Source organism: Balaenoptera musculus, chromosome 15, assembly GCF_009873245.2.
Source record: "Balaenoptera musculus isolate JJ_BM4_2016_0621 chromosome 15, mBalMus1.pri.v3, whole genome shotgun sequence".
Lineage (NCBI taxonomy): Eukaryota > Metazoa > Chordata > Mammalia > Artiodactyla > Balaenopteridae > Balaenoptera > Balaenoptera musculus.
In genome coordinates this window covers 50,949,155-50,973,011 of record NC_045799.1, presented here as the reverse complement: position 1 = coordinate 50,973,011, position 23,857 = coordinate 50,949,155, and the positions used below count along the sequence as shown (strand labels likewise).

General features: G+C 56.6%; 2 protein-coding genes across 9 annotated transcripts in view; one reads left to right on the top strand and one right to left on the bottom strand.

Annotated features, from left to right (window-relative positions):
- The window catches only part of TSC2 (TSC complex subunit 2), a 38,105-nt gene extending 20,612 nt beyond the window's left edge, over positions 1-17,493 (bottom strand). For all 7 annotated transcript variants that reach the window (XM_036824778.1, XM_036824780.1, XM_036824779.1 and 4 more), the window contains exons 1-16: positions 17,414-17,493; positions 16,721-16,887; positions 15,585-15,671; positions 13,513-13,623; positions 12,549-12,693; positions 11,409-11,526; positions 10,952-11,000; positions 10,411-10,536; positions 10,008-10,081; positions 8,820-8,946; positions 7,848-7,991; positions 6,825-6,962; positions 5,806-5,909; positions 5,296-5,377; positions 3,992-4,147; positions 3,381-3,497 (exon numbers count right to left, since the gene is read on the bottom strand). In XM_036824778.1, coding sequence (XP_036680673.1) covers positions 3,381-3,497; positions 3,992-4,147; positions 5,296-5,377; positions 5,806-5,909; positions 6,825-6,962; positions 7,848-7,991; positions 8,820-8,946; positions 10,008-10,081; positions 10,411-10,536; positions 10,952-11,000; positions 11,409-11,526; positions 12,549-12,693; positions 13,513-13,623; positions 15,585-15,671; positions 16,721-16,858 — 1,716 coding nt within the window. In that variant the 5' untranslated portion in view covers positions 16,859-16,887; positions 17,414-17,493. The remainder of the gene's footprint in view (positions 1-3,380; positions 3,498-3,991; positions 4,148-5,295; positions 5,378-5,805; positions 5,910-6,824; positions 6,963-7,847; positions 7,992-8,819; positions 8,947-10,007; positions 10,082-10,410; positions 10,537-10,951; positions 11,001-11,408; positions 11,527-12,548; positions 12,694-13,512; positions 13,624-15,584; positions 15,672-16,720; positions 16,888-17,413) is intronic.
- Positions 17,494-17,588: 95 nt separating this feature from the next.
- NTHL1 (nth like DNA glycosylase 1) lies at positions 17,589-23,315 on the top strand. Of its 2 annotated transcripts, none has more exons than XM_036824267.1 (6): positions 17,589-17,739; positions 18,685-18,923; positions 19,468-19,638; positions 20,563-20,722; positions 22,914-23,019; positions 23,100-23,315. In XM_036824267.1, exons 1-6 carry the CDS (start codon positions 17,601-17,603, stop codon positions 23,221-23,223), a joined length of 939 nt encoding a protein of 312 aa, XP_036680162.1. In that variant the 5' UTR covers positions 17,589-17,600; the 3' UTR covers positions 23,224-23,315. The 2 variants fall into 2 exon arrangements, with proteins under 2 accessions (XP_036680162.1, XP_036680163.1); XM_036824268.1 differs by having other exon boundaries at positions 17,592-17,739; positions 18,688-18,923.
- The last annotated feature ends 542 nt before the right edge of the window (positions 23,316-23,857 follow it).

Sequence of the window (23,857 nt, the reverse complement as noted above, 5' to 3'; positions counted from 1 at the left end):
TTATTCCCCTAGCTGCTGGGGCTGTTATTAACCCCACAGTGAGTCCGTCTCCCCCACCTCTGCAAGGTCAAGAGCACCTCCCTGACAAGCGAGGCTAGGGGAGGCCAGGTGTGAGAGTTCGTGGTGCTGCCAGCAACCTGGTTTTGGGGGCAGGAGGGACCCAAGGGACCCAGCTACAGCCAAGGGTCCCCTTTGTGGTACCCTGAGCCTTGGAGGAGAGCACTGCTTCAGAAACGTATCACTGGGCTTCCCAGGTGGCACAGTGGTTAAGAATCCGCCTGCCAATGCAGGGGACACGGGTTCGAGCCCTGGTCTGGGAGGGTCCCACATGCCGCGGAGCAACTAAGCCCGTGTGCCACAACTGCTGAGCCTGCGCTCTAGAGCCCTCACGCCACAGCTACTGAAGCCCGCACACCTAGGGCACGTGCGCTGCAACAAGAGAAGCCACTGCAATGAGAGGCCCGCACGCCACAGGGAAGAGTGGCCCCCGCTCACCGCAACTAGAGAGAAAGCCTGCGCACAGCAAAGAAGACCCAATGCAGCTAAAAATAAATTAATTAAAACAAAAAACAAAAAACAAAAAAAGAGTATCACTGCTGTTCTTTTTATTTACTTATTTATTTATTTAGAATTTTTGAATTTTATTTTACTTATTTTTTTATTGATATTCTTTTTAAAGAAAAAAATGATTAACAGAGTGGTGTCTCTTTGGTTCAAAAACAATATAGGGACTTCCCTGGTGGTCCAGTGGTAAATGCAGAGGACGCTGGTTCAATCCCTGCTCGGGAAACTAAGATCCCACATGCTGCGGGGCAGCTAAGCCCATGTGCCACAACGACTGAGCTCGTGCGCCTCAACCAGAGAGCCTATGTGCCGCAAACTGCAGAGCCCACGCACTCTGGAACCCCCGTGTCACAACTAGAGAGAAGCCCACGCGCCGCAACTAGAGAGAAGCCTGCGCGCCGCAACAAAGAGCTGATGCAGCCCAAAAAAATTAATTAAAAAAAAACAACATAAAAGCATTATCCCTGCCTTCCACAAAAACCAAAAAACACACACAAGGGAGAGGGGAGGGAGTTGGACACCATGCTTGACAAAGCACAAGCATCTCAGGAAGGACACCCATGGACTCGGGCAGCCACTGCTCTGCCTGCCCATTTTGGCGGGAAGAAAGGAGGGAACCGAACTTTTTGCTACGTTTATGCCGTTCACGTGTTTTAACTGGACGTATATATTACTTTTTAATTACAAAAAAAGAAAAATGGGGGCTTCCCTGGTGGCGCAGTGGTTGAAAATCTGCCTGCTAATGCAGGGGACACGGGTTTGAGCCCTGGTCTGGGAAGATCCCACATGCCGCGGAGCAACTACGCCCGTGAGGCACAACTACTGAGCCTGCGCGTCTGGAGCCTGTGCTCCGCAACAAGAGAGGCCGCGATAGTGAGAGGCCCGCGCACCGCGATGAAGAGTGGCCCCTGCTTGCCGCAACTGGAGAAAGCCCTCGCACAGAAACGAAGACCCGACACAGCCAAAAATAAATAAATAAATAAATAAATAAATAAAAGATTACTATTAAAAAAAAAAAAGAAAAATGAAAACAGGCTGGCCCAGGACTTTGCTCAAGTAGGAAACAGCTCGATTCTGCGGCCCCGGGTCTCCAGGGCTCGATTTCCAAGTGAGGGCAATAGACCATCTCTTCTTCATTCTCCGTATAGGCTTCTGGGTTTATCCGGGCCACAGGGCTCCCCACAACCCCTCAAGTCAGGGCATAGGGAGCATGGGGCTGCTATGGACAAGACACCAAGGAGGTGCCGTCCACTTTTTATCAAACTTTAAACTTCCACACCAGATAATAAAAGTCCATCACGTATAAACACAACAGAAACTGTTCTGCCATTAACATTTTACAAAGTAGTTTATGAACCAATTGATTCAAATATTACATTTTTCACAATACTGATACTGGCAGGTGACCTTAAGTATAGATAACACCACAATGCTTTGCAAGCCAGTGGAAGAGCCTGATCGCTGCCCTGCTGGGCACGTAAAGGGACAAGTCCACAGCTCCAGCAAGCCTCAGGAGCCAGGCGGTGCCCGGGAGCATGTGAGGACAGCCACCATGCAGGAGAGCGAGCACGACGTGGCGAGAATGACTGGGAACAGAGAACGTGTGCAAATTGTCTAACTAATGAAGGACTTGTATCCAGGGTATGGAAAGAACGCTTACAACTCGAGAAAGACAAATAACCCAGTTTAAAAATGGGCAAAGGATCTGAACAGATATTTCTCCGAAGAAGATACACAAACGACCCATCAGCACATGGAAAGATGCTCAACGTCATTAGGAAAATGCGAATCAAAACCGCAATGAGATTTCATTTCATACCCATTAGGGTGGTGATAAACAAAAAAAAAGAGAATAAGGAGGGTGAGTGAGGATGTGGAGAGAATGGAAGCCTCATCCACTGATGCTGGGAATGTAAAATGGAGCAGGCCCTGTGGAAAACAGCCTGGCTGTTCCTCAAACGATTAAGCAGAGTTACCAGCTGACTCAGCAATTCCACTCCTAGGTGGATCCCCTAGAGAAATGAAACACGTGTCCACATAGAAACTTGTGTGAGGGTTCACTGTAGCATGATTCACAACAGCCAAAAAGTGGAAGTGACCCAAGTGTCCATCAACTGATGAATAGATAAGCAAAATATGGTCTATCCGTACAATAAACTATTACTGAGCCATATAAAGAAATGAAGTACCGACACACGCTACAACATGGATGAACCTTGAAGACATTACGCTCAATGAAAGATGCCAGACACATGAGGTCACATATTGTGTGATTCCATGTCTATGAAATGCCCAAAATAAGCAAATTCACAGAGACTGAAAGTGAATTAGTGATTGCCAAGGGCTGGAGGTGCTGAGGGGAGAATAAGGAGTGACCGCTAATGGGTATGGAGCTGCTTTGGGGTAAATGTCCCTAATGATGGCTGCACGACTCCATGAATACAACAAAAACCACTGAATCATATACTCTAAATGGATGAATTGTATGGTATGTAAGTTACACCTCAAAAAAGCTATTAAAAAAAGACCAAATAACTGTGGGGCCAGAATGGACACCAGCCCTTCCCACCTCAGTGGCTGTGGGGAGACCTGAGGGGGTGGTTCTGGCACTGGCTCGGGAGTGTTTCCCGCAGACTGGCTCTGGCTGGGCCTTGTCCACCCTTCCCTGACCTGGTCAGGGCTCTGACCTGGTCCGCTCACTGTAACGAGGAGTTGGGATCACACCCGGACTACCCTCTGCGACCCCAGGGAGTGCCCAGGTCTCCTCGGGGATGTGTCCCTAAAGAGCAGCACTCCAATGAGATGCAGAGGCCCACCTGAAGGATGACCAGGAGTCCCAGGACTGCAGTCTTCACATCCTCCAAGGAGGCCGAGTACACCACCACATCCCTTTCCTCCAGCTCAGCGGGTGGAGAGAGAGAGCGGGCAATCACCTACAGAGAGAAGATCTCTATTTAAATTCCCAACTCTGGGCTCCCTGAGGCAGCAACCATCAGATCTGATATTTTCTACCAAAAAATACTTTCTCCTTTATTTCTCAAGAGGAAAGATGCACTCCCCTCATCCAAGGCATGGTTCAGAAACTGCGATGCATTTTGAAATTAAAAGGATGCTGCCTGTGCAGAAGGACAATGTGTCCAAACCCCACCCCCAGCCAGTCTCCCCCAAAGCCACAGAGCCATGTCCCAGGACCCCTGGGCAGCATGGCAGCAGGACAGCGCCAAGCAGCAGCAGGCCCGGCCAGACCTCCCAACACCGCCGCATCTCTGCTAGGAGGGAACCCCATCTCGGAGAGACCCAGGCAGTCTCCCTGCAGAGAACGGAGACAGCGGGTCCAAAGAACATTGCTGTCCGCTGGGCTCTGCCACAGAGAGGGCTCCCAATGGCAGCCCAGGTGCCCCAAGCCCTAGGCCCGAGCGGCTCTCACTTTCTCAATGATGTCCAGCAGGCTATTAAAGTGGTGGGTGTGGCAGCCTTCAGCCAGATCTACCAGCAACTGGGTGGCCAGCTTTCGGACTTGGTGGTCTTTATCCTCCGGGACATGGGAGAGTTGTGAGATGACCACTGAGTTGATCAGCTCCTCCTGCACCAAGCACAAGAGAAGCCAGGTGAGCCACTGGCCACGGCCAAAACTCACCTAACACGTCGTTAAAGACTTGGGACAACCGCGGCGGGGTGTGCGAGTGCCTGAGAGGCCCAGGCCCCTTTCAGGGCACTCTGTGTGTCCCCTCGGCTCAGGAGAATGATGACGACTACATGTTGGCCCAGCCGGGGCATGGCCCACGGGCTCAGCCTCAGACGTGATGCAGCAGTGAATGTCCCCGCTCCCTCTCTGTCATTCAACATCACAATTAAGAAGGATGTCATGTGGAGGGCTCTCTGCGTGTGTGTCCTGGGGATAGAGAGACCTCGTCCCCGACATCACAGAGCCCACTGTAACGGGGCAGCAGGATGAGCGCTTTCACGGAAGCAGGTACAAAGCGCTACAGGAGCAGAGAGCAGGACGAGAGCGACTCCAACACGAGGGACTCAAGAACCCAGAGGGCTTCCTAAAAGAGGCAGCACTGAGCTGGACTCTGAAAAAGAGTGAATTCCAAGGGACAGAGATGCAGGGAAAGGGAAGGCTGAGAGGGTAGGAGGGGTGGGCAGGTCCTAGGGACACCAGGCATTCCAGCGAGGCAGCAGTGAGGAAGGTGCTGGGAAGCGAGGGGAGATGCAGAGCCCGAGCACATCTCCCGGAGAAGAGAGCCCAGTGGGCAGGGGCCACTGCCGTTTCTGAAAGAAGGACAGGCCCTGGCTGCAAACCTACTGAAGGATGGACTGGAGGGGAAGAAATGCGGTAGAGAGGTTGGTAGGGGCTGGCACCACCCTGGCATCTGGTGATCAGCCCAGAGCCCGGAGGATGAGTGTGATTACAAAAATGAAAAGAAAATGTCCCCATGCAAGACTGTTTTCCTGAGGGCAGGGACTATGCCCTCCTGTCTGCTCAGCCACAGGCCTGGCAGAAGGCACCAAGGGATGGGGGGAGGGGGGGGGGAGGGATGAACGAGGAAACAAAGCTTGCCACAGAGAGGCGCTGGCAGACCCCAGGTCCCAGGCCGACCCCAGGAGGCGTGCGGTGCCCAGAAAGGGCCACACGCTGCCTCTCGGGCGAGCATCGCCCTGCATGGCTTGTGGAGGCCGCCCTCGCACCTGCTGCCCCAGGGCTCCCACGCCGGCATGGATACACACCTCATAGAACTGCCTGTTGATGAGCAGCACGAAGGACAGGACGTCCAGCACCTTGATACGCACAGCGCTGCGCAATTCGTTCCTGGGGGCAGGGGCACACCTGCTGGGGCCGGGCGGGTGCACCAGCCACCGGCCTCACCCTCCGCCAGCCCGAGCAGCCCAACCTCCAATGGCTTCCCTGGGGACCCAGCCCCCAGACCCACCCGCCTCCATGTCAGGCGAGACTGACTCCGGATCCTCCCCGCGTGGGGCCCAGCTCGGCAACATCCAGACCAAGAATGGGGTAAAGAGGCAGAGAACCCGGCCCTCAGAGATGGCCTCTTTCTAGATGACCACTCCACAGGAGGGAGTAAGCACAGAGGCCTCAGAGGACTCTGTCCTCTGGAAGACAAACCCTCTCCTGCTCAGTGAGAACTGTCACTTTCAAGAATCGGAGAGGAAAGTGCTAACTCTCAGTGTCCTGCCTGCAGTGCAGACACAGGGTCAGGCGGGCCTCCAGAGGCTGCCTACCTGAAAAATCTCTCCATCAGTAACTGCAGGTTGTGAATCCAGCCATCCTTTGCTGGATGGATTGACTGAGCCCTGTAGGTTATTAAGTTTAAGAGGGAGGATTCCTGCCAAAAGAAGAAAGACCTGGAGTGAACGAGCCGCTCTGCCCTTCCAGAGGTTTTTTGATAAATACAGCCCCATGCTGCTGGCCCAAGAGACCAGCCACCCCGAGGCCCAGGTAGGGAGCCCACACGATAAAGGCCCTGCTGGCAGCAGTGAAGATTCATTTAAAACGCACATAACAGACATCCCTGGTGGCACAGTGGTTAAGAATCCGCCTGCCAATGCAGGGGACATGGGTTCGAGCCCTGGTCCAGGAAGATCCCACATGCCGTGGAGCAACTAAACCCATGTGCCACAACTACTGAGCCTGCGCTCTAGAGCCTGCGCACCACAACTACTGAGCCCACTTGCTGCAACTACTGAAGCCCACACGCCTAGAGCCCATGTTCTGCAACAAGAGAAGCCACCACAGTGAGAAGCCCGCGCACCACGACGAAGAGCAGCCCCCGCTCGCCGCAACTAGAGAAAGCCCGTGCGCAGCAACGAAGATCCAATGCAGCCAAAATAAAGAAATAAAAAATAAAACCCACATAAAAGCCTTGCATCAGGCTGAGCCCTTCTGGCACCAGGACTGCCTGCCTTTCGGGGAGCAGATATGCTGAGCATGAAGACAACTGGCCCCTCCCTCCGTGCAGGTGAGAGGAAATGGATGCTTAGGCTGTGATGTGCTCTCACAGACCCACACTCATTCAGCTTCCTGACAGCCCAGCAGACTTCCCTGCTGGAGCACAAATCCCAGGGGAGCAGAAGCCTGCCAGGGTTTTTACTTCAAACTCACGGAAAACTTGCCTCCAGACCCACACAGCCAGACCTCCGGGAGCTGAGCAGCCCCTCCCCTCCTCCAGAAGCCTGACCTAAACCACCCTCTTGTCCGAGCACCAAAGGCCCCACTGTGTTGGAGAGAGAGGTGGTCTTACAGGCCTCTGGTCTGCACATCTCTCAACGAGCTCAAAGTATCTCTCCTGTGAGCCGTGGAACTCATTTTGATCACACAGCTCTTCCACCGTGGTCAGCAGGTCGTGGACGATGGCTCTGAGTTCTGGGCTGTCTAGGCTCTGCAATACGAAGGCACGGTTACACAGGAGGGATCTCAGCTCCCTTCAAGGACTCGGCATCAGAGTCCTCAGCTCAAACGAGCTGAATCCAGACACCCCCTCAGGTCCTCCCACTGGGCAGGGGGCACGAGTGCTATTCCTGCCCATTGGGGAATGGTGGGGCCCAAGGGGTCCTGGCTGTGCCCACAAGGCGGGCCTCCACTACCAGTGTGTTCACGCCTCCCTCAGGCTCTCGCATGTTCTGGAGGCCCCAGGGGTGTGGCCTCCCAGACCATCACTCCAAGATGAAGCACTGCCTGACCAGCTGGTCGTGACAATGGTCTGGCCCAGCAGCCACCCCTGAGGGACAAGAACCCAGGCCCTGCTGAGTTCTGGTCCTTCCTCCCATGGGCCTGGCCGCCCGCCTAGAGCCCACCCCAGTGCCCCAGGAGGCCCAGCCCCTAGCCCATGCTATATGTGACCTCATCTCATCTGCAGCCCCGGCACCAGCACGTCCTCCTTCCTGCCACAGTCAACGCCCTCCTCCAAAGTTCCACCAACTGCGGGCAGCATTCGAGACACTTTGGGAACTGTCTTCAGGGTCCACTTGCAGGCCATGGAGGCCACCTGGTGTGTTACTCTGTCGATCTTGATCGACACTGCCCCCCACCCCCCTTGCTCACCTATTACATAGTCCTGCTCCAACCGATAGAGGGGATTTGGGAAAAACAGCTGTCTTCAGTGGACGGCGAGTTGCCACCCAAGAACCATCAGAGAACACGGCCCAGCAAGCTCTGAGGCAGGGCCCTGGAGGGGCGGGGAGCTGCCCCCGTGGTCCACGCCCCCCAGGAAGGGGCCCTCTGGCCAACAGGTCGGCCGTCTCGGTTCTCCCTGTGCCCACCTCACCTGGAGCTGCTGAAGCAGGCGTTCAACAATGTTCAGCAGGATGTCCCATGTCACGGCCTGGAGCTCCCTCCGGTACTTCTTGATGAGTCTGGTTATGGAGAGGACGATCTCATAGGACACCACCTCGTTTGGACAGGTCATGGCCTGGAACATGGCCCGGGGGGCATGCAGTGTCAGTCCCTTCGCGCTCACGCACAGGAAGCCCCAGCACGTCGCCCTTGGAACCTAGCATGAGATGCCTTACTCCCACGCACATCTCGCGGGCCACAAAAGTAGTATCTCAGGAACCCAGAAGTGTGTTTTCTATACTGGCTCCAAAGGGCCTGACGTAGCCAACCATTCACTTCAAATTCCGTGCCCCTGGCTTCCTGGCCTAGAGGAACCTGAAAGCTACCCTGATGCAAGCAATGCGCAGAGAGCACGCCCTCCACTGCCCAAGAGACGGGGTGTGGCCAGAAGGACCCCATTAGGGGCACGGTGTAAGCTGGGACATGACACAGCTCATCTGCTTGTCCGGTAAGATGAGGATGGTATGATTGCCCCAGCTCACCAGGGTGCCATGATGGCTACATGAAAACACACAAAGTGCTCCGAACTCCGCCAGGCATGGTGGAAACACAAGCTATTATCGCTGGCCTCATTCTAGAGCAAGAGCAAGTTTGCCACTTGACCAAGGAAACTGTCGAAAGCAAGCATGTCACTATCCCCAGGGGGAATCTTGAGCAGTCCTGATGCTAATTTGTAGAAGATGAAATTCATAAAATATAGTATTTGCTTGAGGATAAAACCTTCAAAGGCCCTACATCGCAAACCTACTTGCAAAGCAAGTGACTACACACGTTCCCCCCACGCCCCCCCCCACCTCCTGCCCCTGCAGCAGACTCCCCGTCTGACAGGCCTGTTCCCACTGGGTGGGGATGAGGTGAGCTTTCCCGCCCTCGCCAGCTCACTGCGGTACAGAAGCCAAGTTACCTCATAAAATGACGGCAACACAGATGTTGGGGAGTTCTTGAGAGAGTAGAGCCGGTGGGCTCCCCAGAGAGCCATGCCAACAAAGAACACAGCTCCTCTCAGCAGTGGGGCGTCTTCCATGTAGGCTCTGAAAGCGTTCCCCGGGAAGACGGGATATAAGCAGGGCCCAGCCCAGCATCTGCCCAGGCTCCTAGCAGCCTCCCCGGAGGTCCCTACACTCATGAGGCAGAAGCAAAGCTGGGGAAGTGGGCTGGGCAGGGGACACGGGGGCCAGCAGCAACTGTGTGATTCATTCACGCATTCGCTCAACAGCCCTCAGCATCATGGTGCTGACAGCCTAGGAGACACAGGTGTGAAGCAAAAGATCATGTAAATAAACACCAAGGTTCCAACTCAGATTACAGCTAAGAAGGAAAGCCATGGGATACGAGAGCAGACCTGCTCAGGGCGATCAGGGAATCTAACCGCAACACTACAATGTCAAGGACACTCAGGGAAACTCAACCCAGGTGGAAGGACATTTCAGCAAGATGAAAGGTATGTGCAAAGGCCCTGGGTGGGTGGCAGAAAGGCAACAATGGTGGGAACGAGAAGCTCACAGGCTGAGCAGGGCTGGACCATCCAGGCCTTGCCATTTGGTTTTTATCCTGAGAGCACTAGGAGCCATTGTGGCTTCAAGCAAAAAGTGACACAGTCAGATCTGTGCTGGAAAAACTATGTGTGGCTGCTGTGTGGAGGAATGGACTTCAGGAGGCCAAGAGCAGGTGCAGGAGAGCAGTGAGGAGGTGAGAGCTGAGGGGGTGTGGCCCGGGAGTGGACAGACGAGCCATCTCAGGAGCAGAAGCAACACCACCTGAGACAGTCTGGCTGTGGGAGGTGAGGCAGGGCCTTGTGACAAGTAGGTGGTGAGGCAGCCCCACTGGAGGAGGTCCGCGTGTGGGAGGGAGGTCAAGAGCTCAGTTTTGCATGTTCTGACTTTACTGGCAGGAGGAAGAGAGGACAGGCGACCAGTAGCATAAGACGTGAGCCCTAGATCAGGGCTCACTTCTGGAGCAGCCTCCCCACCAGAACAGGAAGCTCCGCGTCAGCCTGTGCCGAGGCATAGAGCCCACACAGGGAGCCTCCTTGAGGAGGCCCTGCGGCCGCCAAGCCACCCTCACCCACGCCGGATGGGCCACCCGCACTCACCTGTCCTCCATGATGCGGCACATATGGTAGATGGCACTGTGGCCCAGGTGGGTGCCCAGGAGATTGCGCATCAGCTGGGAAGCAAGATGCACCATTGTTAGACTGGCAAACACGAGCCCGGGGCCTCGCACGGCCACCGCTCTGAAGCCCTCCACGTCCAGCTGCTCTCCACCATCTCCTCCGGAACAGGGGCAGCCGAGTTCTCAAAATGCCACCAAAACCCTGACCTCAGCTCAGCCACTGGGAAAATGCCACTGGCTTCCCCTCAACAGGCCACTGTCTGGCCGCTCTGAGAATAAGATGGCCATTCATTGAGGACAAGATGGCCCTTGTCCTGTCCATAAGCCTGGCTTATCACTTCATCCGGGCAAGAACTCTGCAGGATGAGAGTTTAGACCCCTACCTTCCAGCAAGGCTCACAGAGCTCCTTGACATTGACGGTGCGGCAGAGGGTGACGATGAACAGGGGGAGGCTCTCGGCCGGCAGGCAGTTGTAGCAGACCACGGCATCCAGCACCTGCAGAGAGACCTGGTGGGGCGGAGAAAGTCAGGCCAGCCCTGCCTCCTGCTCACAGGGAAGTGACACCCTCAGCTTCCTCCACTGACCATCCTTTGGTCAGCAATGACTGCCCCTCCCCTCTGTCAAAGCAGCCTTCCTGGGAACCACAGAGTGAGCAAGCATCTGGGAGGCACTTTTACATCCCAGTCACGGTGAGTTATCCAATCATGAACTATAACCCCACAACGGAAGTCATCCAACCGCCCTTACTTACAGGAGAGAGTCCTGAGGCTCAGAGAGGTCAAGCAGCTTGCCCAAGGCCACACAGCCAGTGAGGGGCAGCACAAGGCTTGACCCCAGGGCCTGGGGTCTCAGTTGCTATGCCACCCGGCCTGCCCAGAAGGATGGTGAAAGGGACTGTCCCTGGACGGGGGCAGCTACTGACCTCTATGTCCACGGAGGACACGGTCTGGACGCACAGCAGGCAGATCATGCTGTGGGAGGAAACACAAAGTCAGTTGAGAGGACACTTCCCAGAGGCTGGGTGGCTCCGTTTTACTTCCTGGTTCCTCTACAAAGTCAGTTAAAAAAGTGGCTCATCCTCCCTCAGGGCTCCCCTCACCCAACCACTGCTCAGCGCTGAGTGTACAGCACCAAGACCAACCCTCTGCCCGCAGGGTTTCACAGAGTGTTTTGAACAAATAACAAGTAACAATAAACAAAACATCAAGTAATATCACACATCTGCTACAAACATTATGTGGAAGGTGGCTTTGGCCACTTCCAACATCTCCATTTATTTGATGGTTTTAACAGCTTTATTCACCCTACAGAGCTGAACTGCAGACATAAGAAAGCAGCACTGCGATCAGTGCATGTTACTGATCACATGTTTTTCTTACTGGACCATGGATGCGATGTATTCATCAAGGTAACAGCTGTTGAATTTGACCAGATTCACAAGCACCAGAAGGAATTCTGAGGACAGGCCGATGTCCATCCACTGTAGGACAAACTCAGCTAGGGGAGAAAAAGAGGAGAGCAACGTCCTTCCTACTCACCTCCTCCCCAGGAAAATGAGTCCCCATCCCATTCACTGCTGGAAACAGCATCATTGGTCCCCACAGAATGAAAGGCAGGCCAGCACGGGGCCGATGGAGGCTCAGCTGGAGCCCGAGCAGGTCAGCATGTCATGGACTCTGGAATTCACCAGCTCCCAGGATGCATGAAGGGGTCTGAGCTGAGGCAGGGGCAGCGTTTGTGCATTTGATGCTCAGAGCCCTGACCCCGATGCTGGGGGTGCAAACACGGGGCGAGTGTCTAGGAGGCCCCCATCCCCACAGAGAATCTCTCAAAGGAGACACAAGCAACGCTTGGTTGCTAGACACATAAACTTGGACAGAAAAGCTAACCACAACCTCACTGTCAGCACCTGTCCTGGAGGTGGACCAACAGCTGAGGCCCGTTTCTGACAGAACAGCAAGGCCCAAGTCAGATTTACTTCTTCCTCTGCCTTCCTCTTCTCCCCACAGCAGTGACAAGAAATCTCAAGACTCATGGAAACCTCACACCATAAGGATGACAGGGAGGATGGCAACCAAAGGAAAGGGCTAGGAGGCCAGACCGGGCATGAAAAGGGCAAGGAGGAAGACGCAGCGAGGCGGCCCCAGCCCCCCAAAAACCTCAGGGCACTCTGGATAAGACCCAGCCTGAGGCCTGGGTCAGCAGCACGCTCTCCCAGCAGCAAAATGCAGACCACCTCCTGCCCGCCTAAAAGGCACATCTAGGCCCCACTCCCCAGGGATTCAGAGCCAGCCTGTCTGGAGTAAAGCCCAGACTCTGCATTTTTAACAAGCTCCTGGGGAGATTCGGTCGGCTGATCCTGGTTGCACAGAGATAAGCAGACCAGTGTGTTGCAGCGCCCTCTGCAGGCCACCCCTGTGAACTGCAGCACTCCCTCTGGGCCCGACAGGCCTTCCTGCATCCCAGATTAAATTTCATCACCAAGGCCAGAGAAACCTCACACCCAACGTGGCACCCACCCAGCTCTTCTTCCAAGTAGGTGATGTGTCTCCCATTGTCCGTGAGGGCCTTGAAAACTTCCAGTCTCTCGTGGAGGTCTTCGTTAGAGGGGTAATCCTTGATGACCTTAAAGAAGAGGGCCCTGAGAACGCCCAAGCGGTCCCCCTGAAGACAAAACCATCGGGTCAGCAGTCCTGCCAGGATCCCCCTGGGTTTCTCAAGCAGCTGTGAGAAGTCCAAGAAGTGCCGTGGGCTCCAAGACTCCCAACCCTGGGGCCCTTTCTCCCTCCCAGAGGAAGCGGCTGTGAGGGACTAACTGGGTAGGGGATCAGGCGCCCTGGTCATCGTTTGACCAGTGTGTGTGTGGAGCACCTACTATGCGCCCAGGTCTGGGCACACAGCAGGAGCCAATGCACCCACCCTCGAGGGATGCTCACAGAATGATGATAGCCACCTAACCAAGCTGAGAGTGGGGACTTCTCTGAGCAGCGGGGTGTGAAGGCGTAGAGGAAACAGGCCAGGAGGAGAGGAAACCTTCCAAGCAGGAATGGCGAGAGGTAGCCTGGGTGTTCCAGCATGGCGGGAGCATGGTGACCAAGGGGCAGGAGCCCACGGTGAGGGGCAGGAAGTCAGTGAGAGCAAGAAAACAACAGCTCACTCGTGCGAGGAACCATTCTCATCATTTTGGGTGAACTGCCTCATTTACTCCCCAAAACGTCCCAGAAAAAAGGGAATGACAAGCATCCCCACTTTAGAGGAGAGGAAGTGGAGGCTCAGGGGGCTCCAGTGACTTGCCCAGGGTCACGCAGATACTAGAGGTGACACCAGCAGGCCCACTCGGGCAGTCCAGCTGCAAGGCCCCTGGGAACCACCGAACCTGTGCCTGGTGTTCTCGCCAAAGACGAGAGTCCAAGCGTGGCCCACGGGAGCAGTCAACACGTGGCCCGCCCCAGCTCCCCCCAGGCACAGAGCGGCCACCCTTACCTGTCCCTGCACGATGGCCTTCAGCAGAGCCAGCACCGCGTGCCGGGCCTCTGGCGGCCGCTCTGGCTGCAGCAAGTCCGAGACGGCCTTCCAGAGTGCTTCCACCGCGTGCTGCCCGGCAAAGAAGGGACAGGGATTGGTGTGCTGGCCCCTCAACTTGAGGGACAGTTCCATGAGCAAAGGACAGAGTAGAACAACGTGGTCTTTTGACTTAGAACTCACTCCTCTAAAGCCCTCATGTACCTGTCACAGCCCACAGCGACCACGAGCCTGACAAGGGGAACAGCTCCAAGCTACTTCGAACCCTCACAGGTCCCTTTAACCCTCACCAGGCCATAGTCTGAGGGGAGGGAGGAAAGCAGGAAGGCCAGGGAGGCCGTCCTGGCTGCCCCCAGAGATCAGCAGGGAGTCTCTGAGAGCTTGCTCAGGCTCCATGGGAAAAGCCACTGGAAGAGTCTCAGAACCAGAAGTACCACAGCGGTCCCCGGGCCTGCAGCCTGACCCAGAAATCCCATGCTCTGGATCTCCCCTGTGTAAACAAACCAGCTTCGGGCCACTCAGTACCCCACCCCAACCCTGCCTCTGCTGCCTGGCTTGACTCACTAAGAACTCTGTCCAGGGGCTTCCCTGGTGGCGCAGTGGTTGAGAATCTGCCTGCCAGTGCAGGGGACACGGGTTCGAGCCCTGGTCTGGGAAGATCTCACATGCCACGAAGCAACTAGGCCCGTGAGCCACAACTACTGAGCCTGCGTGTCTGGAGCCTGTGCTCCGCAACAAGAGAGGCCGTGACAGTGAGAGGCCCGCGCACCGCGATGAAGAGTGGCCCCTGCTCGCCGCAACTAGAGAAAGCCCTCGCACAGAAACGAAGACCCAACACAGCCAAAAATAAATAATAAAAAAATAAATTCAAATAGCTAACCTTTAAAAAAAAAGAACTCTGTCCAGGCTTCTGGAATCTGCCTCCCAAGTCCACCCAGCCCACGAGGGAGCTGCTGGGTGCTTTCCCCTCAGCTCCCAGAATCAGTCTCTCTTGTGTCAGCTTCCCTTCTCCACGTTAACCATCCCTGACTCCCTCCAGCCAGAGTTTCCAGGCCACTCACCCTTTCCTGGGCTCAATCCTCTTAAGAGGGGAACTAAAATGTCTTTTCAATGTTGTCTGACCAACATTATTCGGTCATACACTGGAATACACTGCAAGTTTTACTTCCTTTGTCCCATTCACAATACTCCTATTGATGCAACCTAAGCCACAAGAGCACAGACACTGAGCCCGTGGACTACTCCAGCCTCTTAGGCCTATCTGTCTATTCACTCGACGGCAGCTCTGACATGGCTCCCCTTTCCGTACTTATTGTACACAGATAACTTTAAGAACATAGATACCTATTCTCACATTTATCCCTGGTCATGTGCAGCCTGCACGTTTCAGATGACCTGCAGAGGACGTAGTGGTCCCTCTCCCCTTGAGCAAATCTGAACCCGCCAGGTATGAGACCCATGTCTCCTCCTGTGTCACTCACACAAAAGTGGGTTGAGGCAAGAGCAGAGCCCTTGAGGAACTCTAACGGCAGGCAGCTTCCCACTCTGTCCACAGGACATCAGGAGACAGCCTGGAAGTATTTGCCCAAAATAAATACTCCTACGTCTGTGAGGCTGCTTAATACCACCCAAACATCTCTCCCAGAAAGACAGAGACTGGTATGCCTGGGCTTGTTCTCTGTGAAACCACACGCTCTCCCGACATTCCCCTATTTTTCCTTCCTGCGAATCTGTAACGTGAGAGGACAAGTGAGCGTGCGTTTCTGTAAGCCACCACAAAACCGCTTTTGGATCTGCTAAAAGAGCCTAATCCCCTTGCTCCCCATCTCCACATGTGACTGGCCTCTCAGGGTTATGCTCAGGACATTTCCAGAAGCTTCCTCATCGCTAAGATGAAGACTAAATTTCCCTCAAATGGTGCATATCAGTTCATTAGTGAAGTCAGCTGTCAACCCTGCTCCTAAAAAGATCCAAATCAGGCTTTAATGCAGCTCACATGAATCCCTCCAGGCACCCAACCGAGACACACCTACCTCTTCAAATTTCTTCGTTTTGGCAACCTCACAGATCTGCCCTATCACCCGGATGCGATTGTTGAGGCCACATTCAACACTCAGCTCCTGGAGAAATGAAAGAAGGAAAGGCCAGTGCTCAGACACCAGGTTTCCTTACCTGCCTATCACAGAGCACTCTAGGAACTGCCCTGCCTTTCCCATGCTGGAGGCCCACAGCAGAACCTTCTGAAACCAAGAATCACCAGAGTTGACTAGTCCACCTTAGGGGAGTAAGAACAGACTTTTTTTTTTCCATAGCTGCACTTTTTTATTGAAATAAAATTCACATATGATAAAATTCACCACTGTAACGACTTTAAACTGAATAATCCAGTTTTTACCATATTCACAGTGCTTGCAACCAGGTCCACTAATTCCAGAACATTTTCATCACCTCAAAAAGAAGCTTCACTCCCCATTCCCTCCTCCCCCCAGGCCCTGGCAAAGGCTAATCTATTTTGTCTCTATGGATTTGCTGATTCTGGACATTTCATATATATGGAATCATACGTTATGCAGGCTTTTGTGATTGGCTTCTTTCGCTTAGTATAATGTTTTCAAGGTTCATCCATGCTGTTGCATGTTATCAGTGCTTCATTCCTCTTTTTGGCAAACACTACTCTGTCGTATGAAGGCATCACATTTTGTTTAAATCTTCACCAGTTGACGAGCATTTTGGTTGTTTCCGAACGGGAAACTTGACAAGTGCAAACATTCAACATTATTTATGGGTAAAGCACTGAGTAGGCACATCTGTGAGATTCCAACACAGACAAAAAAGTGAAGCCTTACTTCTCCCAGGAACTCACACATTACCAGTTACCCCTGGCCATAACCCTAATCACCTGTGGAGACCATGGCCTTTAGGCCGTCTAAAATAGGTTTTCTTGCATCAACATCTGAATACTAACTCAAGTGTGGTGGACCAAGTCGCCAAGATCCTGACTTTCTGAATTTCCAGAGAAAAGACACATATGTCACCATGGTACTGGGGACAGCAGCCCCACAGACGGTCACCAGCAGCCCATCTCCCACAGAACCTGGTGACAGACCAAACTCAGCCTTCCCTGCACCTCCCACTAAGCTAGCAGAGAAGACCCAGGCAGCTCACTCACTCTCAGGATTTCCGCCGTGATGATAAACTCCGTCTGTTTGCCCTCTGCAGACCTGGGATTTGGCCTTGGAGTTCCCAGTCCCAATAGAATCTTGAACTTCTCCTTCAAGCCTGAATCTTTGCTTGCTGGCTTGGCCATGCTGGGCAGGGACGCATCAGAGGACTCCTCTGTGCCGACAATCAGGCAGAGATCTCAGGGACGGCTCCACCCACCTGCCCCGCCGCGGACCACCGGCCGCCCGCGAACCCTAGGTCTCCGGTGGGCACGACCTTTCTTCCCTCCCACAGCCCCCGAGAGAACTCCACCACAGCCAGGCGCGGTCCCGGCCAGAAATAAACCCGGAAAATGCCAGGCCGTCGGCCCGCCTCAGTGCATGGAGTGAGGGAAGGGAACTGGGGCCAGGGGGCGGCCGCCGCGGGGTCCAGGGAGCCCTGACATTTGCCATCTCTCTTCTCCCCGTGTGGAGGAGGACTGTCGGGGGACGCCGGGAGCAGGGACCCCCTCGCACCCGCCATGACTTAAAACCAAGGAATGCTTGGAGCTCCAGAATCAGGCTGCGGTGGGCGCGCCCGAGAGCCGGGCCTGACACTGCGGGGGTCCGCCCCCACGGCCTCAGTGCCGAGCAGGCCTGGAGAGGCAGCCTCCCCCGCTGCCCCGTCGGAGTCGGCGGTCAGGACGCCTCGAACCACTCACCACTCCCCCCGCCCGCAGCGCGCGAGGCAGTCCCGGCGCGGAGAACCGAGCACACCCCACCCCCAGCACAAGCCGCCGCCGGAAGCGCGACCGGCACTTCCGGCAGCGGGAGGGCGCCGAGGGCCGCCCTCTGGAGGAAAGGATGGGCGAGTGCTAGTCACGTGACGGAGTCCCGGGGGCCGCCGGGATGTGTAGTCCGCAGGAATCCGGCATGAATGCGGTGGGCGTGAGGATGGTGACCCGCAGCCGGAGCCGGGGACCCGGGGCCGGTCAGCAGGGGCGTAGGGAGAAGCCAGCGCCGCTCCGGAGAGAAGAGGCGGCTGCAGGTAGCGCCGCGCCCGCGCGGGGTCACAGGAAGAGAGGCGGGGTGGGGGCCTGCAAGAGACTGGGGGCTGGGGCCCTGAGTTCCCGCCGTAAGCTCTTTCCCAGGAGACAGGGGCTGGGTTCAGGCGTTCCCACCTCCCCCACCTTCGTCCTGTTCAAGAAAGTTCTCCCGGTCCCACTAGCATGCCCTAGGGTACTCCACTTGTGCCAGGCTGATTGCGAGGCAAACCGGCCCTGTCCTCATAGCTGCTTCCAGCTCAGAGGCCCGGTGCCAAGGACTCTCCCAGCCAGAAGTTTTCTCCCCCTGCTAGAGGGTGCCTCTGAGAGAAAATGGGAAACGGTGTGGCTTTCCTTACGTTTACGTCGTTATTAGGGACCTACATACGTCCTTATTAAGGACCTAATTTGAGATTCAGCGGTGGGTGAGAACGACAGGGCCCCTGCCACTTGTCTTGCCTGGACGTCTGCAGGATTGTCCAGAGGAGGATTCCCACAGACACCCAAAGACCCCAGGGGTAGTCCAGACAAGATGACACACTGGGCAGAAGCATGGCAGTGGGGGACAGGCACGCGATAATGCCAGCCAGGTAGGCAGGAGCTCTGATGCCAGAACAGAGTTTGGAGTTTTAAACAGGAAGTGACACAACTCAATTCAGATTTTAGAAAGTTCTCTCTGACAGTGTCGAGACTAGATTGGGGGCACCATGGTGGAGGCTGTTACTTAGAGTCGTCATGTGCTAAAGTGGATTTGGTCAGAGGGCCAACGGCATAAGGAAGGCTGACCTGGCCTGTAGCACATGCTGCAGAGGCCAGAGCACCCGCAGTTGTAGTAGGTGATGGGTGGTTGTTGAATAAATGATGTAGGATGAGATAGCAGGTAGGGCAGCACCCACACCTTTTCCTTACCTGTAGCTCTCACTGAAGGGACCAAGTGGTACTTTTTGCAGAAGGTAGGAAAAGCTACAGCCCTGTGAAGCGTCAGCGGAAGGCTCCAAGACTGAATGTGGCATACGAGGCCTCAGAAGGTGAGAAAGGAGAGGGGGCCGAGCATCTCCAGTCACCAGCCTGGGAGCCTCAGGACTGGCGGCGGCAGCTGGAGAACATCCGGACCATGAGGAGTGGAAAGGACGCACCTGTGGACCAGCTGGGGGCTGAGCACTGCTATGACCTCAGTGCACCCCCGAAGGTAGGCAGGCAGGCACCCATCTGCCGGTGACCCCCTTCTGAACAAGACACTTGCTTCCTCTCAGGCCTTTAGCAGGGGACAGCTGGCACATCATGGGTGTTCAGTAACGTTTGCTGAGAGAGAGAGGGAGTTCCTTACACTTCACTGGCCCAGAGCCTGGTCCTAAGACTAACCTGATTCCAATCCCAGCTCTGCTACCCGGTGATGGGCCTCAGTTTGCTTGTCTGTAAAATGGGCAGCAGCATCCTTTGCAAAGCAATAACAATAACAAGAGCAACCAAGGGCTGTTGAGCACTGACGTCGTGCCGGGTGCAATTCTGAATGCAGTAATAATTCTTTAAGCCTCACAGTGATCTTGCAAAGCAGGTGCTGTTAGTTTCCTCATAAGTGGAAAATGCACCACACACACACCCTTGGCCCGGGCGGATAGGAGGCAGATATCCCATACACTGCCTGGGGTGACACGTGCAGATGAGTAAAGGGCTTGGCTGGGCTAAGCACCCAGGACCCGCCCCCACCCTGGTGCCTGTCACCGTGCAAGCAGGTGCGGAGGTACCAGGTGCTGCTGTCACTGATGCTCTCCAGCCAGACCAAGGACCAGGTGACAGCAGGCGCCATGCAGCGGCTGCGGGCCCGGGGCCTGACGGTGGACAGCATCCTGCAGACGGATGACAGCACGCTGGGCACGCTCATCTATCCTGTGGGCTTCTGGAGGGTGAGCCCAGCCCGTGGCGAGTGGGGCTGGGGGTGCCACTGGCCTGCGAAAGATGTCAGACTGAGTGGGCTGTGGGGTGTGGGAGGCCGGGGTGGGCATCCCTGGCCATGGGGGCCTGGCTATGAGTTCCCACTGGAGCACCGCCCCGCCCCTGCCGCTCTGACCAGCCCACAGGGGGCCTGGCCATGGGGCCTCAAGTCCAGGCGCTGGAGCTCCTTGGCTTTTCCTGTTTGCAGCCCACCCCTTCCTTCCTCCACCTCCCTTCCCAGACGCCTGGCCCTTCTCTTCCTCACTAAGGCTGCCCACCCATCTATCCCTTTGTTTACTCCAAGCCTCCCTGGAGTGCACAACCCCTCCCCTCTGGAGCCCCAACAGGCCACAGAGTACAGGGTGGCGGGTGGGCGGGTCTGTTGAAGGCAGCCGGGTGGGTGGGGCTACTTCCCCTTGGCACTGGCCTGGGCTGCAGTTCATCAAATGGGTTTTAAATAGCCCTGTCCACTCAGGCACAGGATGGGAACCGCCCGGCTGGCCTGGCGGCTGGAGGGGGAGCCCCAGGCTCCAGCCTTCCTTCCTGAAGGCCCAGGTGCTGTTGAGCCCAGCTTCTGGCTTAACTGGTCCTGCTTAGCCTGCCTGGTCTCTGGCAGGGAATGATGGGGCAGGGAGACTCAAGCCGGACCCCATGCACTTGTCATTGGCCCCAGGCAAGTGGGAGGCAGGGTCTAGGCCTGCATTGGGCCTTCCTTGGGCTCTCCTGCCCTTGGCTTTTTCCCACCTACTTGGGGGACAGAGGCAAGCAGGTGCCTCTGAGTGTGTCCTGGACAGCTGGCGGGTAGCTCTGGGCACCTGTGGGTTTCCTCTGGGCCTCGTCTTCCCAGGTCGGGCTATACTCCTGACCTCCAGCGCTGACCCCCCCCAATCTTTCAGAACAAGGTGAAGTACATCAAGCAGACCAGTGCTATCCTGCAGCAGCGCTATGATGGGGACATCCCAGCCTCCTTGGCAGAGCTGGTGGCACTGCCAGGCGTCGGGCCCAAGATGGCGCACTTGGCCATGGCAGTGGCCTGGGGCACTGTGTCAGGCATTGGTGAGTGGCATGCGCCCATGAGGCAGGAGTGGCTGGCTCCAGGCTTGCTGGCTGCCATTGAGGTTCCCCACATCCTTGTGACCAGTGACCCCAGCTCAGGTCTCCTCATTCACAACTCAGCCCGAAGGGTCAGAAAGGTATTCCCAGCCCAGAGCTAGGCCCACCCCACCCAGAGATGGGTACTAGCAGGAGGAGTTCCTGTTTGCTGAGGAGCTCCTATAGCGTGCTGGCCTCTGGGAGAGGCCCTAGATGGACTCGGGTCTGTGCTGCATGAGGGAGAGAGACACTGGGGTAGAAACACTGATGGGGGCATGCAGGGCACCTTTGGAGTTGGCCTGGTCTGGGGCATTTGGGAGGACTTCCTGAGGAGGTGATAATTCAGCCAAGAGCTGAAGGGTGAGGTGGGCTGGCCAGGCCAAGAGGAGGAAGTGCATTGCAGGCAGAAGGAACAGCATCTGCGAAGCCATGAGCTGGGGAAGAGGGCCAGAGCACAAGGCTCTGGAATGAGCGTGGGCAGAGGGGGCAGGTGCAGTGCAGACATGGGGACCCGGGGGGAGGAGGAAGCGGCTGTGGGGGCCCTTTCTGGAATCCCTATCCTGGGTCCTTGTGTTGCATTCTGGCATTGGAGGAGCTCCAAGTGGAGACAGAGCCCTGGGTCGGGGTGGGACTGCTTCCTCAGATCTTTGCCCAGCGAGTGGGGGCTTCTGAGGCTGCACAGCGCAGGCCCAGCCAGCCCGGAAACCAGGGCTTGACCCATGACCCGCTTGTGTGCTCCCACCGTGGTGCTTCTCAGGGACTCATGCAGAGGAGCCAGGAGAGGTGGTGGGGATCCCCCCAGGGCTTCTGAGGCTTGTGAAGCCTGCCCCCTGGGGTAGGGACCCCTTCCCTGCAGTGCCCACCAGAGGAGGAGGGCTCTGGCTACCTGATGAGGTTGGAGCCCAGAAGCCCTGAAAAGCGGGAGCCAGGCCAGGCGGGGCCAGGGCAGAGCCTCCCTCACTGGGCTCCTGCGGCTGCCAGCCTCTCAGCAGATACTTGAGCTTATCTGGGCGGCTGTCCTCGGCTGCCCGTGTCTAGGAGTGGTCTGGCAGGTCTGTGGGGGAAGGGCCCCCGCCCGCAGCTGATTGCAGCAGGCAGGAGTGTGGGAATGCTGCCCTATCTGGTTGTCTGTGGGCCAGGCCACCTGCAGGGAGATCCTAGGGAGGTTGGGCCCCACTTCCCAGGGGGTTTCCTGAGAGAAGAAGCCCAGTCGAGTAGAGAGCCAGAGCCATGGGATACAGCAGCCGATCCCAGCTCTGCCCTCCCAGCTGGGTGACCCTGGGCAAGGCACTTGGCTTCTCCGAGCTGGGCCGCAAAGCAGGGGAAGTAGTTGCTCCCATTAGAGGCACAGGTGTGCAGAGCCCTCCTGGACTGGCCCACAAGTGTGGTGTGGCCCTGGGCTGGGTTTCTGGGTAACTTAAGGGCATGGTCACCTACGTGTTACAGAGAAAGAAACTGAGGCTTGGTGGTGACCCAAAGGTGTGGCTTCTCCATCTGCGTACTCTCCCTGTGCCCCCGTTATCGCTGTTTGGGGCGGGCCTGAGCCTTTTTCCAGGCAGCCAGCAGCAGGGGAAGTGGGCCAGTGCAGGAACTCGCTTTCTCTTCAGCAGACACGATAGGAAGAGGAGGCAGGGGCTGCATCTGGCTAGGGTAGGGGGCCTCGGTGAGCAGGTGCCCAGGCCAAGCCCCAGGGTGGCCAGCCAGGGGGAGCCGGGGCTGCGGCCGGGTGCACAACAGCTGCAGCTGGCCTGGCCGTGCTCCCCGCTCCGTTCCTGATGGTGCAGTGGCAGGTGCTGGCTCTGTGGGCAGTGACTTCATGCCAGCCCACTAGGTCAAGCTGCTGCCACCCAGCCTGGCACCCATGGCCCGTGCCTGGGCCAGGAGGCACTGCTGCCTGCACCCCAGGAAAAAGGCCCAAGTCCTCTGGATCTGGCTCCAGCCCCTGCCTAGCAGCAGGGATGGCCCATGTGACTCTCTCTCAGGCCTGCGCAGTTCTGGGTCCTCCTCAGAAGCCGGCGGGGGTTGGGGAGGTGTGTAGGGGGACTCAGGCTTCAGACTCAGCCCCCCACCAACCCGCACTGGGAGCCGTGGCAGGGATGGGGCAGTCTGGCCCGGTGAGCCTGCCCCGTGTTCACCCTGCCCCGTCTCCAAGCAGCAGTGGACACACACGTGCACAGAATCGTAAACCGACTCAGATGGACCAAGAAGGCAACCAAGTCCCCGGAGGAGACCCGCAGGGCACTGGAGGAGTGGCTGCCCAGGTGTGCAGAGTGGGGGTGGGGCAGGGCGGGCTCCCCTCCCTCCCACCCTCCCTCCACACTGATGGCTCCCACCCCCACAGGGAGCTGTGGAGCGAGATCAATGGACTGCTGGTGGGCTTTGGCCAGCAGACTTGCCTGCCCCTCCGCCCGCGCTGCCAGGCCTGCCTCAACCGGGCCCTGTGCCCAGCTGCACACGGACTCTGAGGGCCTGGGGCCTCTGCCCGGCACCACTCTGGCCTCTTTGTGCCTTTGCTGGGGAGCCATAGCCTGTTTATAATAAAGTTTGGGGGCTGTTTCTAGTTAGGGTCTGGCTGATTTCTACCCCGGGGGGTGGGAGGTGGCATGCTGGAAAGCACATGCATGAGCTGTGTTTGCACCCGTGCTCATGTGTGTCTGGAACAGGGCTGCCTGGGAGGCCAGGATGGGGACGTGACCATCTGTGCTGAGTGCTGGGGTGCAGGGGTGGCGGGGGGGTCGTGGGAGCCAGTTGCAGCCAGCTGTCTGGAAGCCTGCTGGGGACGCTGGAAGCCCAGGCTGCCTCCCGCAGCAGCTGGCTGGGGACCTGGAAACACACGCCTCTTCCTGAACTTGTGCACCCTGAGAGCCCCAGCCTCTGCCACGAGGCCCCACCCCTAGTGTTTACAGAGCCACCTGGTCTCAGAGGGACACCAGCAGGCCCAGGGAGGGCACCACAGGGCACAGGGCCTGACCTGCGTGTACCTGCTGGGGGGCCAGAGGCCCAGAAGGCTTCACAGGGAGGTGCTGGTGAGAGGGCAGGGCTCCGAAGCACAGGGGTCCCAAATGCACTGGAGAGATAAGCAAGAGGGAGCAGGAGCTG

Excerpts from the sequence above, each read along its gene's own strand:
- NTHL1 (XM_036824267.1), top strand. The coding sequence starts at position 17,601 with ATGTGTAGTCCGCAGGAATCCGGCATGAATGCGGTGGGCGTGAGGATG. Across the intron at positions 17,740-18,684 it reads GAGAGAAGAGGCGGCTGCAG|AAGGTAGGAAAAGCTACAGC; the intron begins GTAGCGCCGCGC and ends TACTTTTTGCAG. Across the intron at positions 19,639-20,562 it reads ATCCTGTGGGCTTCTGGAGG|AACAAGGTGAAGTACATCAA; the intron begins GTGAGCCCAGCC and ends CCAATCTTTCAG.